Source organism: Taudactylus pleione, unplaced genomic scaffold (genome assembly GCF_031769625.1).
Source record: "Taudactylus pleione unplaced genomic scaffold, aTauple2 ptg000041l, whole genome shotgun sequence".
In the NCBI taxonomy this organism is placed as follows: Eukaryota; Metazoa; Chordata; class Amphibia; order Anura; family Myobatrachidae; genus Taudactylus; species Taudactylus pleione.
The window spans coordinates 79657363-79677398 of NW_028284443.1; the positions used below are offsets into that span (position 1 = coordinate 79657363).

Consider the following 20036-nt stretch of genomic DNA (forward strand, 5'->3'; position numbering starts at 1 on the left):
CAGATATAAAAGTGTACATAAAAGTTTAAAAATAAAACATCTTAAAACATTTTTCGTCCAATGTCAACTAACACTTTGCTCGCAATTCTGTGTAAGAAACTTTATATTTGACATATCATGGTAATACTTCAATTATAGACATAACATAATAAATAGCATTATATTATGTGCATTTCATGTTTGCTATAACAATTATAAAGGACAAATAAACCTATAATACAAGTCACTTTGTAGAAACAATTAGTAACAATACCAAAAACATGTATTTTAGTTTAAAGATCTTCCAAGAACTGAAGGTGTTTGGGAGTTTTTTATTCTATTGGGGGGATAACCAAACATAATGACTCTATCGCAAGGCAGGTGCCACTACAGATTTCTCACATCTCACATTACCTCACTGTACGGCTAGTTCTAGGTATATACCTGCAAATGGTAATAGTTATAGGAAAAAATATATTTCTTTGGCTCTTTAATGGCAATTATTTAAGAGTAAATATAAGCAAATATACCCTAACGGCCATGTGTGTGGTGATATTCACAAACAGGATTTTCCTAACTTGGACATTTGCATTTTGGGCCTGATTTAGAGACGGACAGTAGTGCAATGGCAACTGCATTCTCTCACAAATCTAAAACATGCTAATGCCTTCCAAAGCCCAGCCGAGCATAGGAACGCCCACTGCTGCCTACTCATATCTTATACTACGACGTGCGACAACATAAACATTGGTACCATCGACACATAACGGGCAGCCATGTTAAGAACGCAATGACTAATTTATGCACGCCCATGTAACGGCGTTTAAACAGTCAGACGCGCTTGCATTCTTCTAACCACATTACCACCCCCAAACGCTACCTGTCCCTCACTATGCGAACGGTTCCTCTATACAAACGTAGACTCAAAACATTCGCTGTGCTTGCGCAATGTGGCATTCGTGCATGTGCATTAGCAAACAGTCTCTTGTGCTGCGTAAATATTGGCATTGCGTCCGTCTCTGAATCAGGCCCTTTGTTTTTACTGTTGCGTTAACCGAGATGTCTGGAAAACCAATCCTTGAGCACCAGATTTTAAAAAAATATAACTATAACCATTTGGTGACATTTATAAAACTGTTGCGATGGGAAACTGTGCAAAAAAGATGTTGGAACTCATAGAAACCTGATTCAAAAATGTAATATTTCTAAAAGTTTAAGGGGTCTATTTACTATGCAGTGTTAGGAGACAGAGTGAAAAGTGATAAGAAAGTGATAAGGTGCCAGCCAATCAGCTCCCAACTGTCATCTCACAGGCTGTGTTTGAAAAATGACAGTTGGGAGCTGATTGGCTGGCACCTTATCACTTTCTTATCACTTTTCACTCTGTCTCCTAACACTGCTTAGTAAATAGACCCCTAAGAATTGAAAGCAATTGCCCTACTGGGAGATATGGACTGCAGCACCTTTTTTATATGGTTACCAGTGCAGGATGCCGTTAGTTCTGAATAAAAACTTCATAAAAGCTGGACATAGTCCAGAAATGTAATGTTATGTAAATAAATATGCATAGAACTCTCCACTGGAAATGTTCTCTGACTATTGGAATCAATTCTATTTTGGTCAAATAGCAAGCAGACAATGTTTGAATCCAAACCCTAAGCTATCAGTATACACTGATGAAAATCAGTCTTGCTGAATAAACCAGATCTATAATGTAAGCTATAAGATTGACAGCTGTCAGAACAGCAATGGCTACTAATTTATCCCAATCACACAATCCAGACCTAGCAGGACGATTTCTGCAGAAATTTGGACGTGTTGGGGTACCATTGTGCTTTGAGTCAAATTGGAAGATCGGCCAGATGATCAAGGCAGAAATATAAAACACGACAGCAAGGAGGACGTAAGCACTGAGGAACTTCTCAAAAGTACAGGGTAACCAGCCAGTGCACTCCCCGACACATAAAATAATCACCACAACAGACAGGATAAAACAAATACAGTAAACAGACAAGCACCATTTAAGTGCATCATGTTTCACATACAAAGGTGGATCTGAAATGAAGACGAAAATGATGCAGGCAATGAAGCTTTCTATAACTTTCAGAAGTCCAGGAACAGTAGCCATGTATCCAGTAACTTCACCAGGCTGGGCTCTGGTTAAAGACACTTCAATTATATATGCCAGTGTGGTGAGGCAGGAAAACACAATAGCCACAATCTGGTAAGTGCGCCTCTCACTGTTGTAGCTTTTGTCTTCCAGGTGGTACATTGGATACATAACGGTGGCAGATAGGCACATCAGTACAGCAAACATAGCAAAAGTGATGGGGAAATTTTTCCAGGACACTGGCATCCGGTTTTGCACCCCTGCAAATTCCACCACAAGGATAATTATAGTGACTGCGAAACAGAAGCACCAGGAGAACATGCACAGATCTCCGGCTCGACCATTCCAATCTCCTTTGTGCACAACCAAGCTGAACGTAACACAGGCAAAGACGATGGCCAGCATCCGCACAATCCCAACAGGAGACTTTAAGACGAGAGTGTTGCCCTCCACGATTTTCCTGCGTTGGACTGGCATGGTTGCTGTACCTTTGAAAAGAAAGCAAGATGATTTTAAACACAGCAATATCTTATAGTCAATGCTATAAGGTTTTCGAAGGTTATAAAAAAAGAACAGACTTTAATGTAGCAATAAAGCAAAACTTACCCTAAATCTCCTGTTAAATTCATTATCATAATAATTACCTTTATAAAAAAAATAAACTACATTAGTGGCCTATTCATCATCACTTAATTTTTACAAAAGCAGGTGAAAATGAACATTTTCACCTGAAATTGTAAAATTTAAGCTATCGGGCCATTCATCAAGCAGGTAAAGCAGGAGATATCACAGATATCTACTGCTTACCCTCTTCTGGCAGAATGGCTCGCTGTCCCCATACACTAGTATCACAGATATCTCCTACTTACCTTCCTCTGGCGGAATGGCCCGCTGTCCCCATACACTAGTATCACAGCTATCTCCTACTTACCTTCCTCTGGCGGAATGGGCCGTTGTCCCCATACACTAGTATCACAGATATCTACTGCTTACCCTCCAGTGGCAGAATGGCCCGCTGTCCCCATACAAAAACTATCACAGATATCTCCTACTTTCCTTCCTCTGGCGGAATGGCAAGCTGTCCCCATACACTACTATCACAGATATCTCCTACTTACCTTCCTCTGGCGGAATGGCAAGCTGTCCCCATACACTAGTATCACAGATATCTCCTGCTTACTTTCCTCTGGCGGAATGACACGCTGTCCCCATACACTAGTATCACAGATATCTCCTGCTTACCTTCCTCTGGCAGAATGACATGCTGTCCCCATACACTAGTATCACAGATATCTCCTGCTTACCTTCCTCTGGCGGAATGACACGCTGTCCCCATACACTAGTATCACAGATATCTCCTACTTACCTTCCTCTGGCGGAATGACACGCTGTCCCTATACATTAGTATCACAGATATCTCCTGCTTACCTACCTCTGGCGTAATGGCCCGCTGTCCCCATACACTAGTATCACAGATATCTCCTGCTTATCTTCCTCTGGCGGAATGGCCCGCTGTCCCCATACACTAGTATCACAGATATCTCCTGCTTACCTTCCTCTGGCGGAATGGCCCGCTGTCCCCATACACTAGTATCACAGATATCTCCTGCTTACCTTCCTCTGGCGGAATGGCCAGCTGTCCCCATACACTAGTATCACAGATATCTCCCGCTTACCTTCCTCTGGCGGAATGACACGCTGTCCCCATACACTAGTATCACATATATCTCCTGCTTACCTTCCTCTGGCGGAATGGCCCGCTGTCCCCATACACTAGTATCACAGATATCTCCCGCTTACCTTCCTCTGGCGGAATGACACGCTGTCCCCATACACTAGTATCACAGATATCTCCTGCTTACCTTCCTCTGGCAGAATAGCACGCTGTCACCATACTTTAGTATCACAGATATCACTTTCTGAGTTAAAACGATGAACGATTATCGTTCATGCGTGTTCACGTTTGTAGCTTGTAGTTCAGTCAGACTGACCAACTGAACGATTTTCATTATGGGAATATGCAAAAATCGTTTGTAGTTCAAAAAAATCATTCATTACACTTTAAAAAATCTGACAGATAATCTGACAGAAAATCGTTCATAAAATCATTAATAAAATCGTTGGTAACAAAATCGTTGTGTGTGTATGCAGATTATCTGTCAGATTTTTTAAAGTGTAATGAACAATTTTTTTGAACTACAAATGATTTTTGCATATTCCCTTGATGAAAATCGTTCAGTTGGTCAATCTGACTGAACTACAAACTACCAACATGAATGCGCATGAATGATAATCGTTCATCGTTTTAACTTAGAAAGTGAACGATTTTTTCAATGATTGAACAATAAACGATATCGTTATCGATAATCGTTAACAAAATCGTTATGTGTGTATGCACCTTTAGAGTTTGCCAGTTGTGAGATTTCACTTTTTGCAGGTATATTCATTACTGCTCTAACTGATGCACCAGAACATGCCTACCCCAGCCTTATGAAGAACAGCATTCCCATAAAACATACAAATAAACTAGGGGTGAGCGGGTTCGGATTTCTGAAATCCGAACCCCCCCGAGCCCCCCCGATCCGAGTCCGATCCGAGTCAGGCTCGACTTTTCCCGCCTGACTCGGATCTGAAATCGAGGCAAAACGTTATCATCCCACCTTCCGAGTCTCGCGGGTTTTGGATCCTATATAAGGTACCCGCGTCGGCGCCATTTTCTCACTCGGCTGTGGACAGTGAAGAGGGAGGGTGGGAGTTAGGGCTGGCTGGGCTGTGTAGTGTAGTGCTGCTGTTGTCCACTACTTCAAAGTCCATAGGGGCTGGCTGTGTTGTGCTGCTGTTGTTAATAGGGGCTGTGTCCACTACTTCAAAGTCCATAGGGGCTGGCTGGACTGTGTTGTGCAGTCAGTTCTCCATAGGGGCTGTGTCCACTCCAAAGTCCTGTGCAGTGTCCCAGTCCTAAAGGGGTGCTGTAGTGTTGTCCAGGGGGTGCTCTGTCCATCAGGGGTGCTCCCCCCAAGTGCTAAAAAAATAATATATTTTCTGTGTTTGCGAATTGTGTGCGCAGTAACCGCACGTGCATCAACAAAGTAGTGCCAAGCGTGCGCCTGTGTCATAAGTAAAGGGCCGGCTGGCTTGACCATTAAAGGGTACTGTAACCCCCAAAGTACACTCCAGTCCAAACCAAAAAAAAAAATATTTTCTGTGTTTGTGAATTGTGTGCGCAGTAGCCGCACGTGCATCAACAAAGTAGTGCCAAGTGTGCGCCTGTGTCATAAGTAAAGGGCCGGCTGGCTTGACCGTTAAAGGGTGCTGTAACCCCCAAAGTACACTCCAGTCCAAACCAAAAAAAAAAATATTTTCTGTGTTTGTGAATTGTGTGCGCAGTAGCCGCACGTGCATCAACAAAGTAGTGCCAAGCGTGCGCCTGTGTCATAAGTAAAGGGCCGGCTGGCTTGACCGTTAAAGGGTGCTGTAACCCCCAAAGTACACTCCAGTCCAAACCAAAAAAAAAATTATTTTCTGTGTTTGTGAATTGTGTGCGCAGTAGCCGCACGTGCATCAACAAAGTAGTGCCAAGCGTGCGCCTGTGTCATAAGTAAAGGGCCGGCTGGCTTGAACGTTAAAGGGCGCTGTAACCCCCAAAGTACACTCCAGTCCAAACCAAAAAAAAAAATATTTTCTGTGTTTGTGAATTGTGTGCGCAGTAGCCGCACGTGCATCAACAAAGTAGTGCCAAGCGTGCGCCTGTGTCATAAGTAAAGGGCCGGCTGGCTTGACCATTAAAGGGTGCTGTAACCCCCAAAGTACACTCCAGTCCAAACCAAAAAAAAAATTATTTTCTGTGTTTGTGAATTGTGTGCGCAGTAGCCGCACGTGCATCAACAAAGTAGTGCCAAGCCTGCGCCTGTGTCATAAGTAAAGGGCCGGCTGGCTTGACCGTTAAAGGGTGCTGTAACCCCCAAAGTACACTCCAAACCAAAAAAATATATATTTTCTGTGTTTGTGACTTGGGTGCACTGTGGCTGCACGTGCATCAACAAAGGAGGAGCGCCAAGCGTGCGCCTGTGTCCCATAAGTAAAGAGCCGGCTGGCTCATTTCTTAAAGGGTGGTGTAACCCACAAAGTGCACTACTCTCCAGCAAAAATAAAAAAATATTTTCTGTGTTTGTGTGCGCTTTAGCCGCACGTATATATCAATATAACATAAATGGAGGACCAAACTTTCTCCAATAAAAATAAAATAGGGAAAGATCAAGAACCACTTCCTCCTAGTGCTATTGCTGCTGCTGCTGGGAGTTGTTCATCATCCCAGAGAGGAAGTAGGAACATCACTACTTTTACTAAACAATTGACCCTCCAACAGTCCCTAGCGATGAGGATGAAGTACGACAGCAGTCATCCTGAAGCAAAACGTATAACTGAGGCCTTGACTGCTATGTTGGTGTTAGACGTGCGTCCGGTATCCGCCATTAGTGAAGTGGGATTTTGATAATTGATGGAGGTAGTATGTCCCCGGTTCCAAATCCCGTCTAGATTCCACCTGCATCCTCAAAGCAGCAGCGACAAGCACCTGTTAAAAGGTGGTGACTCCCTCAAAGTGTGCTACACAAACAATAAAAATATTGTTCTTTTTTTTTCGGTCTTTGTGAACTGTGTGGGCTGTAGCCGCACCTGCATCCTTAAAGCAGCAGCGACAAGCGTGCGTCTGTCCGTTAAAGGGTGGTGACACCCGCAAAGTGTGCTACACAAACAATTAAAATATTGTTCTTTTTTTTTCTGTCTTTGTGAATTGTGTGGGCTGTAGCCGCACTTGCATCCTCAAAGCAGCAGCGACAAGCGTGCGTCTGTCTGTTAAAGGGTGGTGACACCCTCAAAGTGTGCTACACAAACAATAAAAATATTGTTCTTTTTTTTTCTGTCTTTGTGAATTGTGTGGGCTGTAGCCGCACTTGCATCCTCAAAGCAGCAGCGACAAGCGTGCGTCTGTCTGTTAAAGGGTGGTGTAACCCTCAAAGTGCTCCAAAATATAAAAAACAATTTTTTTAATGTGTTTGTGACTTGTGTGCGATGTAGCCGCACGTGCATCAACATAGTAGCAGCGCCAAGCGTGCGCCTGTGTCATAAGTCAAGGGCTGGTTTGGACATCTGGTCCGGACTGAAGGACGTGCCAACAATTTCTGACAAGTCTACTGTCACTGCATATGATACTGTCCTCAAAGCAGCAGCGACAAGCGTGCGTCTGTCTGTTAAAGGGTGGTGACACCCTCAAAGTGTGCTACACAAACAATAAAAATATTGTTCTTTTTTTATCTGTCTTTGAGAATTGTGTGGGCTGTAGCCGCACTTGCATCCTCAAAGCAGCAGCGACAAGCGTGCGTCTGTCTGTTAAAGGGTGGTGTAACTCTCAAAGTGCTCCAAAAAATAAAAAACTATTTTTTTAATGTGTTTGTGACTTGTGTGCGATGTAGCCGCACTTGCATCCTCAAAGCAGCAGCAACAAGCGTGCGTCTGTCTGTTAAAGGGTGGTGACACCCTCAAAGTGTGCTACACAAACAATAAAAATATTCTTCTTTTTTCTGTCTTTGTGAATTGTGTGGGCTGTAGCCGCACCTGCATCCTTAAAGCAGCAGCGACAAGCGTGCGTCTGTCTGTTAAAGGGTGGTGACACCCTCAAAGTGTGCTACACAAACAATAAAAATATTGTTCTTTTTTTTTTGTCTTTGTGAATTGTGTGGGCTGTAGCCGCACTTGCATCCTCAAAGCAGCAGCGACAAGCGTGCGTCTGTCTGTTAAAGGGTGGTGTAACTCTCAAAGTGTGCTACACAAACAATTAAAATATTGTTCTTTTTTTTTCTGTCTTTGTGAAATGTGTGGGCTGTAGCCGCACCTGCATCCTTAAAGCAGCAGCGACAAGCGTGCGTCTGTCTGTTAAAGGGTGGTGACACTCTCAAAGTGTGCTACACAAACAATTAAAATATTGTTCTTTTTTTTTCTGTCTTTGTGAATTGTGTGGGCTGTAGCCGCACTTGCATCCTCAAAGCAGCAGCGACAAGCGTGCGTCTGTCTGTTAAAGGGTGGTGACACCCTCAAAGTGTGCTACACAAACAATAAAAATATTGTTCTTTTTTTTTCTGTCTTTGTGAATTGTGTGGGCTGTAGCCGCACTTGCATCCTCAAAGCAGCAGCGACAAGTGTGCGTCTGTCTGTTAAAGGGTGGTGTAACCCTCAAAGTGCTCCAAAAAATAAAAAACAATTTTTTTATTGTGTTTGTGACTTGTGTGCGATGTAGCCGCACGTGCATCAACATAGTAGCAGCGCCAAGCGTGCGCCTGTGTCATAAGTCAAGGGCTGGTTTGGACATCTGGTCCGGACGGAAGGACGTGCCAACAATTTCTGACAAGTCTACTGTCACTGCATATGATACTGTCCTCAAAGCAGCAGCGACAAGCGTGCGTCTGTCTGTTAAAGGGTGGTGACACCCTCAAAGTGTGCTACACAAACAATAAAAATATTGTTCTTTTTTTTTCTGTCTTTGTGAATTGTGTGGGCTGTAGCCGCACTTGCATCCTCAAAGCAGCAGCGACAAGCGTGCGTCTGTCTGTTAAAGGGTGGTGTAACTCTCAAAGTGCTCCAAAAAATAAAAAACTATTTTTTAATGTGTTTGTGACTTGTGTGCGATGTAGCCGCACTTGCATCCTCAAAGCAGCAGCAACAAGCGTGCGTCTGTCTGTTAAAGGGTGGTGACACCCTCAAAGTGTGCTACACAAACAATAAAAATATTCTTCTTCTTTTTTCTGTCTTTGTGAATTGTGTGGGCTGTAGCCGCACTTGCATCCTCAAAGCAGCAGCGACAAGCGTGCGTCTGTCTGTTAAAGGGTGGTGACACCCTCAAAGTGTGCTACACAAACAATTAAAATATTGTTCTTTTTTTTCGGTCTTTGTGAAATGTGTGGGCTGTAGCCGCACCTGCATCCTTAAAGCAGCAGCGACAAGCGTGCGTCTGTCTGTTAAAGGGTGGTGACACCCTCAAAGTGTGCTACACAAACAATAAAAATATTCTTCTTCTTTTTTCTGTCTTTGTGAATTGTGTGGGCTGTAGCCGCACTTGCATCCTCAAAGCAGCAGCGACAAGCGTGCGTCTGTCTGTTAAAGGGTGGTGTAACCCTCAAAGTGCGCTCCACAAACAATAAAAATATTCTTTTTTTTTCTGTCTTTGTGAATTGTGTGGGCTGTAGCCAGACTTGCATCCTCAAAGCAGCAGCGACAAGCGTGCGTCTGTCTGTTAAAGGATTACATCGGTGACAGCATCCAAGTAGGCATGTCAGACAGTCCGTACCTGTACTGGCAGGAAAAAGAAGCAATTTGGAGGTCCCTGTACAAACTGGCTCTATTTTACCTGAGTTGCCCCCCCTCCAGTGTGTACTCCGAAAGAGTGTTTAGTGCAGCCGGGAACCTTGTCAGCGAAAGGTGTAGGAGGTTGCTTCCACAAAATGTGGAGAAGATGATGTTCATAAAATGAATTATCAACTCTTCCAGGGAGACCAGCCTCCAGAACGTACAGAGGGACCTGTGGTTCCAGCGGGGACGAATTAATACTCTGTGAGGATGAGGATGTACACACTGAAGAGGGTGAGGAATCGGTGGATGAGGATGACATCTTGCCTCCGTAGAGCCAGTTTGTGCAGGGACAGATTAATTGCCAGCTTGTTTTGTGGGGGCCCAAACGTACCAATCATTTCAGCCACAGTCGTGTGGCAGACCCTGGCGCTGAAATGATTGGTTTGTTAAAGTGTGCATGTCCTGTTTATACAACATAAGGGTGGGTGGGAGGGCCCAAGGACAATTCCATCTTGCACCTCTTTTTTTTCTTTGCATTATGTACAGTTTGGGGCCTAGTTTTTCAAACTGCCATCCTGTCTGCCACTGCAGTTTCACGCCTAGATGGGTCACGTGTTTGTGCCGCCCACTCGTGTCGCTTAGCATAGTCATCCAGCTACCTCGGTGCAACCTTTTGGACATAAAAACACTATTGTGAGGTGTGAGGTGTTCAGAATAGACTGGAAATGAGTGGAAATTAAGGTTATTGAGGTTAATAATAGCATAGGAGCAGAAAAACCTACAAATTCTGTGATTTTAGCTGTTTTTATGCTTTTTTTCAAAAAAATACAGATCCAAAACACAAAACCCAGAACCCAAAGCACGGAAGGGTGGTTTTGGCAAAACCAATCCAGATCCAAAACACGAAGAAAGATCCAGATCCAAAACCAAAACACAAAACACGAAAAGTGGCCGGTGCACACCCCTAAAATAAACAGAGTGTACATACTAAAATCATTCACTTGGAATTGTTGCTATATATATATATATATATATATATATATATATATATATATATAAATAACATGTCACATTAAACTTTTATTTTAGGTCTCCCTAACCTAAACAGATACTAAACATTTGGGCAAGATAACTATTAAGATAAAAAAAGAAATAGCTTTGTATTTGTTGCATGGTAATGTTTAGCGATTAATACAATGGTTCCCAAGCTTTCTTGAATCATGGCTCCCTAGAGTATTGGGGTCATTCCATGTCAAGTGGACCAGGAGTCTCCATCTGACCATCTCCAATTGTGATAAAATGTTATGGTGCATACACACGGTCAGATCTGTCAGATGAACGATGAACGATTGAACGATTTTACAAATGATTTGAACGATTTCAGGCAGTATTACAAAATTAATGAAACCGTCCAAATCTGACTGCAAACACATCAGATGTCAATATCGTTATCTGACATGCGGGAACGCGCATCATTCATCGTTGCAGGCTCACATGTCAGATTTTATTTCAGATATGAACGATTGAACGATTTTTAAAATCGTTATCATTCAGATCTGGCACAAAATCTGACCGTGTGTATGCACCATTACATGAAGGTTGGCATATACAGTATGTCAGACTAACTTTTGGAAATTTTTAGTTCACAATATGCAATAGTAGCAAGATTATGGCCTTCAATGTGGGGGTTGGTGCAATGGTTACTGATTTTGCAGTGCACAATTAGCAGGGAGGATGATCTTCAAAATTGGTGCACTGGATATGGAATGACCGTCTGTATCAGCATTTTATCACCCCAAGGCCAAAAGTTTCTTATTGAGAAATTCAGCAAAATGAAGTAGATTGTGCTTATCTGTCTTGCTTAGTTTCAGGTATGTGGTGGTGGACAGGGTTGTGCTGCTGCTTTTCCACATATTGTATGATTGGAGGCCACCAGCACTGGTTTGCCTATCACATTAACTATAAATGGTTTGATTTGGTACTGGACCGCCAACCCATAGCACCCCTGCAGGTGATCCACTGGATTAATGAATAATATAGTACTATATAGAAAAATAACCTAAAACAATGTCTCTAGCTTACTGTATGCTTTCCTCTGTATTAGGCAAACTATGGCCCTGATTCAGACCCACTCGCAATTGGGCGTACGTACGTTCGGCGTACGTAAAAAAATATTTAAATTCAAGGCCTCGCTCGTATTTTCGAACGCATATAAAAATCCGCCCCAAACTCAGACGACCCCTCCTCTAACTTACGAGCGTGCCAAATAGCGAGCGTACATCCCAGAAATGGCTTGAAGGGAACGCACGCACAAGTACAAACCGGAAGTGGGACTGTCAGATGTCGATTTACCTGCTCCTTTATTCTGCCTACCTCCCTCAATCGTATCATGTCAATCAATGTATCAATTAGCTTCATTGTTTTGTTTTTTTCAACACAATGCAATAAACTTTAATCTTGTCCGTGTTTGTATTTGCTCGCAGAATACGTACGGCTGAAACCTTCGCTTTTATTGTTCAAAAGACATGTTAGCCCCAATTAAACAATTGTTCTATTTGTTTGTCTCCCCACAATTTTTCTGTGGTTCATTTCTTTATTTAAATTTGCTTACGCATGTCACTGCATCAAGCCAATCATAACTCTCAAGAGATTTGTGGCCCTGTCGAACACATGACTCATACACTAACCAATAGAATTTGTCCTGTTAATTTCCCAAATACATTAGCCAATCAAATTTTTTTGGGGTGCTTTATTAAAAATATTTTGCCAAAAAAACACCATTGCCATCATGAGATCCGCCGCATTCACCAGGCGCGAACTGCTGGTGCTGACGGAGGTGATGGACAGGCGGATCACCAGTCAGCCTCCACCCATCTCCAATAGGCGAAAGCGTTCCGCATATGCGGAGGTACGTCGACGCCTGCGCTCCTTCGGCTCACGCCAACATATTGGCCAGCTGGAGCGCAGGTGGTCGGACCTGCACCGGCGGACGCCCCGCTTGCTGGCATGCTTTCGCATGCAGATTGCGGAAAGTACGTTTTCTGGACTGTGGTTTTCAAGTTTATCTTGTGGGCCCTAACTGCGTGTGCATGTTTTCATGTCTGTCCTATTGAGTCATTGTAGTCATATCTGCATGTGCATGTTTTCATGTCTGTCCTATTGAGTCATTGTAGTCATATCTGCATGTGCATGTTTTCATGTCTGTCCTATTGAGTCATTGTAGTCATATCTGCATGTGCATGTTTTCATGTCTGTCCTATTGAGTCATTGTAGTCATATCTGCATGTGCATTTTTTCATCTGTCCTATTGAGTCATTGTAGTCATATCTGCATGTGCATGTTTTCATGTCTGTCCTATTGAGTCATTGTAGTCATATCTGCATGTGCATGTTTTCATGTCTGTCCTATTTAGTAATTTTTTTTTTTTTTTATTATTTTTTTTGGATTCCTGTTGAAACTAACCACAATATTTTTTTCATTTTTTAGGGGCACAGCAAACACTACGGCGGCATCGCCAGACAAGACGCCGGTCCCGGCCCCTCTCTCCAACCCCCAATTCGTCAATTACCCCCTCCTCCCCAGACCCTGTGGCCGAAATTTCAGGCCTACTTCCCCTCCAGCCCAATTCCCCCTCTCCTCCATCCGTCCCTCCTCCAAATACCCCCTCCCAGGATTCCTCAGACACCTTGCCCCTAGGTTTGGGGAATGTAGCCACCTCCGAGGTGGTCCAGGGAGTGGTTTCTGGCTCTGTCGTTTTTGAGAACGGTATGTTTTTAAATTTTATTTTGGACACCACAAACTGTTTGTATGTAATCATGTGTCGCCCCCATTTTTTTTGCCTTTCTGTCGCCTTAGGGTATTTTTGGGGGTTGTCTTTACCTGTTCCTGCTGATGTCACCATACACATATCACACCTGTGTGCCTTTTTTTAGGGCCCTTGTATTTTTGGCCTACGACATTTTGGGGTGCTGGGTTTTATCCGTGTAATGTTTTTTTGGCCCACAAGCTTGTAAGTTTTGGTTTGCTTGTTTTGTGTTTTTTTAGAATGTTGCTTCATTATCGATTTATTAATCCCCAAACTTTTGTCACCCACAGAGGAACAGAGGCGTCGGGAAGAAATATTTAATTGTGTGGGCCGTATGCGGGAGCAGGTCACCGGGCTTATGCAGGGCCTTGACCATCTGTTGGTCCTCCTTAGGAATTATTATTATTATTTTTTTTTTTTCTAATTGTTTCATAATAAATCAGTTTTAAATCAAGCTCTGTCTCATGCGTTTGGAGTAAATCCAAGATTCTTTACACTGACATAAGTAGACTCTTCAAGCAAGGATTGCCACAGAATCTCACTACAGATTGTGTGTTGTATTTTGAATGCAAACAGGCACAAGAAACACCTCCCAGTACCAATGTCATTTTCCTTTTTTGTGGTGGTCAACATGATAGTTTACACCATTTTTCAGGTTCCTATTTGGTGGCCAAACTGCTTAGGACAATCTTACGAAGGCAACTGATTGTACAGGATTCCTTGTTGTGTTGGTTAGTACCCCGAAAACATATTACATTTTAGCTCCACTTGCTTCATTACTGGGTTACCCCTTTGGTAAAATTAACATTTGGGAGTTTGTTTACACTTGCTTCTAACGTGCCCAAAAAGGAAACAAATTACACTCTCCAAATATTTATTCACAACAGAAATCAAAATACAAAGTGGTCACTCACAAACAAAACACACAGTGATAATCAGAAATACACCACATACCAAAAACACGAAACAAACACACAACAAATCAAGAACTGGTTGACGAAGGTCCATGCCCACATGATTTCAAAAATATGGCGTTGCAATATTGGTGTCAGAATATATTCCCGAAGTTTCCACATAAAGGTTTTTGAAGGGTAGCAGGAAGTAGTCATCGTGGGAGTGCCAAAGATTATGCAAACAAACAGAAGATGGTGCAAGAATTAATATCAAAAAAGATGAACGCTAAAAAACCGTAACACATTGGGTATACACACTGTTGTTTGGTCAATAATTACCTAAAATATCGGGCCACCACATCATCGCGTATGGCCCCCCCACATACTGACCTCCGACCAACCTCGGGGGGGCCATCCTCAGGTAAGGCATCCTCTGGCTGCATTGGAACACCACTCCTTATGGCGATGTTGTGAAAGATCCCACACAGGACCACAATTTTCGAAACCATATCCGGCAAATACATGAGCTCGCCACCAGAGCGGTGGAGGCATCTGAATCGGCCTTTTAAAAGGCCGATACAGCGCTCCACCACTTGCCTGGTGGCTGTAAGTGCGGTATTAAACTCACTTTGTGGACCTGGTGTGGGAGCCAAATAAGGAGTGAGCAGCCAGGGCATGCAAGGGTATCCACTGTCTCCTGTGAAAAAGAATAGACAACATCAGGATCACTGTGTATCAAGCTTAACATTGTTATGTACTAAAGGTCTACACTTACCCAGAAGCCACGCATCACCAGCTTGTAGGTTGGTTAATTTGTGCCATATCCCTGATTGCCGGATGACGAAGGAGTCATGTGCACTTCCTGGTAATTTTGCATTCAGGGACAGGATCTGGAGGGAGGCATCACATACCACCATTACATTCAGGGAGTGATAGTGTTTCCTGTTTCGAAATATGGCCTCCAGCCGTGCTGGAGGCTGAAGTGGTATGTGAGTACCATCCACAACCCCTATGATGTGTGGGAAGCCAGCTATTTGGTAAAAATTGGCCTTGGCCACACTAAGGGCACCCATATCCAAAGGCATTTGAATAAAATGATGGAGGTGCTTGAAAAGTGCCTCCATCACTGCCCTCAGGATCCGGGAAAAGGAGGATTGTGAGATGCCCGCCACTATTCCCACCGCAAATACAAGTCACAATAGTAAGTAGTAAAAATGCGCTAATTAGTTTGCAAATACAAGTCACAATAGTAAGTAGTAAAAATGCGCTAATTAGTTCGCAAATACAAGTCACTATACAAACAGAGAAAAATGCGCTAATTAGTTCACAAATACAAGATAAAAAATGGACTTACCAAGAGCAAATATATAAGATTCCAAATCAAAAGGTCTTTGGGTCCGAAATTAATAAAAAGCTAAAAGATATGAAATTATGGATCCAAAAATTAAAAACAAGAAGAAACACAATGAGACACCAATTGAACCAAAGTTAGACTTCACAAAACTTACCAAATCAAGAAACGAGGCAAAAAAAAAATATACCAAAAAAGAGAACGGAAAATAAAAACGCAAATCTAGCAAACAAAATAAACTCCAAACGCCAACTCCTTTATCCGCAAACAAGAAACTCCAACCAAGGTAACCTCCAACAATCCAAAAACGCCACCTCGACTCGAGACACACCAAGCCATAAATAGTGTTTCGTTTCCCGCACAAATTAAGGAGGGATCATAGGAACGCACAATCAATGATGCGGCCGCAAAATAAGGACGCATGTATAAATACGTCACGATAACACATTTAAATTCTGGTGTATTTCTTGTTTGGACCTCAGACATGGCGACAGACCAGGGAAACAATGCCCAAGAGTCAGGCGGTAAGTCTTTTTTATGCATTTTGTATCAATGATTAATTTGAAACATAAGATTGGGCAAGTTGTGAATTTGAGAAATCTGAATATTTACACAAATAGGTGAGGAGGATGACATGGAAGAGGCTGCTGGGCCCAGTATTCCGGCCAAAGCTGCAAAAAAAAAAAGGCAGCCACATTTCACAAGAAAGGAGATGGAGGTTTTGATTCAGAAGTGTGTGGACAGGCAGACAGGAATATGAGTCAGAGGTAGCCGTTGCTGTCAATAGGGTGGGTGATTATGTCCGTCTAGCCCGGGATGTCAAACGGCGGTAAGTAAACACTTGCCCCCCCTAAAAACAAACACCATTTTAAACAAAAGGATAATGGCTTCCATTTTTTCCCACAGATGGGCCGACTTCAAATATCGCCTAAAGCAAAAACTCGCGGACAGGGCTAGGCATGCAAGGGGGACAGGTGGGGGTCCCACCCCCGTGTCATTGGAGTTGACAGATTTAGAAGAGCTGGCCCAGGGGTGTGTGCAGCCTGTGGAGGTGTTTGGCGTGTCCAACATGGATACGGACATGCCAGACTTTGCGGCTCCTCATGTTGTCCCAGGTAAATCTTTTGATGTCACCAACTCTGAAATGTTAGTGGGCCAATATGTAGATTCTAATGTGAGTCTTTTCTCATTTTTCCGAACAGAGACACAGGCGGATGAGTCTGCTCCAGAGGGGAGCCTTGGCCGCCGAATTTCTGCTGGTTCGGCAGGGGAGGAACCAGTACATCCGGCTGAGGACCCTGCAGAAGCCAGTCCAGGGCAATCCCCCTCGCAGGCAGTGTCCCTCCTCACAGAACTCAATTTCAAATCGGATTTCCATACGGAGATTCTGCAGAGGATGGACGCCAGTCTGGTACGGGTGGCTGAGGCCCTGGAGCAAAATGCTGCGGCCAACGTGACCATTGGTCAGGCCCTGGCGGAAAATACCAGGGCCAACATCCGCATCGCCAATGCCCTGGAGCAGCTCGTTCGCCAGCACATGGTGGAGCCGACCTCCCTTCCTGCCGGAACATCAGGATCCTCCACCTCTGGCACAACATCAGCCAATCCTCCAAATGTGCCTAGCCCTGTGCCTAGTCCAGAGGCCACAACATCTGCCTCTGGACAGGCCAGCCCGATGACATCCCGGACCCGGTCTGGCGCCCTCCCTCCCCCATCCAAACGGTTGAAAAAACGGTGACAGCAATGGCGACTTTTCCCACATTCCTTCTGTGCTTGGCTCATATTCCTTTCTGGTCAAAACTTCCCTCTCCTTTCTTGTGAAATGTTTTTAATTTTTTGTTGTACGTTTATGTCTACAGTTATGTTGGGCCAATTTGTTTGATTTTGGGAATGATCTTTGCCAAAAAAAGATGTCCCCAAATTTTTTATTATTTTAGTTTTGGTTTGACCAATAAATTGACGCCAAAAATCTGACATTGTATTGTGACATTATTGTACAAATGGGTTACATTTAATCCTGGCCCAAAAGGCAAAAACTTGCAAAAAACAAACAAACAATTTTTTTAAAAAAAGGGCTCTTTAAGGAACGTTTAAAAATTTACATAACGAGGCAAATTCAACAGGCAAAAATAAAAAGGTGAGAAAATTAAAACATGATGACATTATTGTTACAATAGGCCCTAACCACCAAATTGAGGCCAAAATAAACCCCCACAAATGTACGCAAATTGATTGTGTCATCCTGACATTAGCAGCTCTGATTTCCACCTGCGTACGGTTTTGTGCTATCCCAAAAAACTGATTTCAAAACACATACCAAGCCGGTTTTCAATCCAACACTAATTGCTTTTCAGACCACCCGCGATTAATCGCAACAACATTGTGGAGTCCCGGGACGGAGGAGAAGGCCATCGCCAATGTGGTCGAGTAATCCAGACCCTAAGCTGTGCGAGCATTTTGAAGGGAAAGAGGATCATCCAGTGACGTATGAGTCGGTCCAAACACATTTTACGCTCGCATCTGCTAATGTATGTACACCCCAAAAACGCCTCGCCACGCCTGCGTTTTTCCATCTCCACCCCCGTCAACACCCAAAAACGCCCTGTTCTGTCAATCACATTTGACATGTCACTTCCTGTACGCTATTTGACGAACGAGACCAAAAAAAGCTCGCAATCTGCCGTACGCACATGCGCAGTGTTACACCGACGCATGCGCGGTTAGTCAACATCGGAACGCAACGAGCGAACTGCTGTTTGCGAGTGGCTCTGAATGAGGGCCTATGTTAAGAAACTTTGGGCGTTATAGTACCCTTAATTACATGTTGATTCATAGGGAAGATGCATTTTGAAACATCGATTTGGAAAAGTTGCCTTATAACAGTATATGTACACTGTGTGTAACTTGGCAGACCCAAATTGCCCAGGGCAGCCTCATTTATCACTCAAAACAAGAGATAAATGTAACTTTTTATGATAATCGTGCTCCAGCCAATCAGCTCCCAACTGTCATCTGTTAGAAAAAATCTGCTATAGAAAAAATGGAAATCTCCATAGAGAATGCCGAAGGGGGGGCATGGTATTTAAGGGGCTACACCTCAAAAGCTATTAGAGCTACCGGGCTGAAATTTGGCACGGTCAGGTAGAACTGTTGCTTGGTGTTGCATATCAAATTTCAGGGCAAAAACATAAAAAATGTGGATTTGGGAGTAATTTAAAGTTCCAAATGTCACTTTTTTCTGACACTTTCAGTTAGGACCACTTTTCTGTCTGTTCTCTATGGGGGATTTTTGGGTAGGCATAACTCAGGGTAGGGGGCGAATTTAGACTTGGGGTTTGTTTTATTAGGTAGCTATTGTTCCAGAATAGAGCCTTTCGGGGTTCAGGTAATTGAGAAAGTTACAGTTTTTAAACTATTACCTCACAATTCCGCCATTATAGAGATAGGAAGTTTGAAGTTTGGCTGAACTGTGCAGTGGTAGAGGGGGCCGGGGGGAAGGAAGCCGGCGTTTGCTGCGGCCGGGACCCGGGGGAGGGGGTTTGCGGTCGTTAGCACCTGCCAGGAGCCGGGGATGGTAGCGGGCATTAGCGCTGGCAGTGCGGGTGGCGGTGGTGCAGGCGTTAGGACCAGGGGGAGGAAGCAGCACACAGATGCAGGCTCGTATCTGGAAGATCTGTGATACCTGCATCTGTGTTTAAATAAACACACACAGAAGCACGGACGGGATCAGTGAGACACGTCTGTGCTTCTGTGTTAAAAATAAAACCAGTGTATAAAAAAAAAAAAATGGCGTGGCCCCGTCCCCCAAAAATCAACCAGCTCCCAGCTTTGGAGCCCCAGTACTGGTTGTGCTAAATACAGGGGACAAATTACATAGGGGTTCCCCATATGAAGCACAAACAGCACCAGGCTTTTCATAACCAGTCCTGGTTGCCAAAATACGGGGGACAAATGACGTAGAGGGTCCCCCGTATTAAACGCAACCAGCATTGGGCTTTGAGCCGGTCCTGGTTCTGGAAATACAGGGGGAAAAAATGCATAGGGTCCCCCTGTATTTACCAGAACCAGCACTGGACCCTTTCTAGCGGGGGTGATGCCACAGCCAGGGGAGCCCTTTCACCGGGCCCCCCAGCTGAAGCATCACCCCTGACCGCTAGTCAGCCCAAGTCTACAGGGGCTAAATCAATCACTGACTTGAAGACCATTGATTCCATAGATATGGTTGCACTCACTCGACAGAGTTGGTTTCAGACATGAAACCTTAAACAAGGCTTCGTATGTGCCAAACTGATGGAATGGAATTTATTACTGTAGGCGGTTGCTAATGATGGTGCCCATGTTCATTCTCCCCTAGGCTGCCAAGCAACAATGGCCCTCAATCAGAGCCGCTCGTTAGCGGCAGTACGCTCGTTCCGAGCGATGTTTGCACATCTGCGCATGCGTACGGTTTTTAGTACGCATGCGCGAACCAGTCAGTGCGGCCAAAAATCGTTTGTACGCTATATAGCGAGTGCCTGCTATTTTGAGTGACAGAATGAGGCGTATGTGGGTGGTAAC

At 43.9% G+C, this 20036-nt stretch overlaps 1 protein-coding gene across 1 annotated transcript in view; it reads right to left on the reverse strand.

Moving 5' to 3' along the window:
• Positions 1-1372: 1372 nt before the first annotated feature.
• The window catches only part of MYADM (myeloid associated differentiation marker), a 30923-nt gene continuing 12259 nt past the window's right edge, over positions 1373-20036 (reverse strand). Inside the window, exon 2 of the mRNA XM_088457394.1 lies at positions 1373-2577. Coding sequence (XP_088313520.1) covers positions 1643-2566 — 924 coding nt within the window. The 5' untranslated portion in view covers positions 2567-2577 and the 3' untranslated portion in view covers positions 1373-1642. The remainder of the gene's footprint in view (positions 2578-20036) is intronic.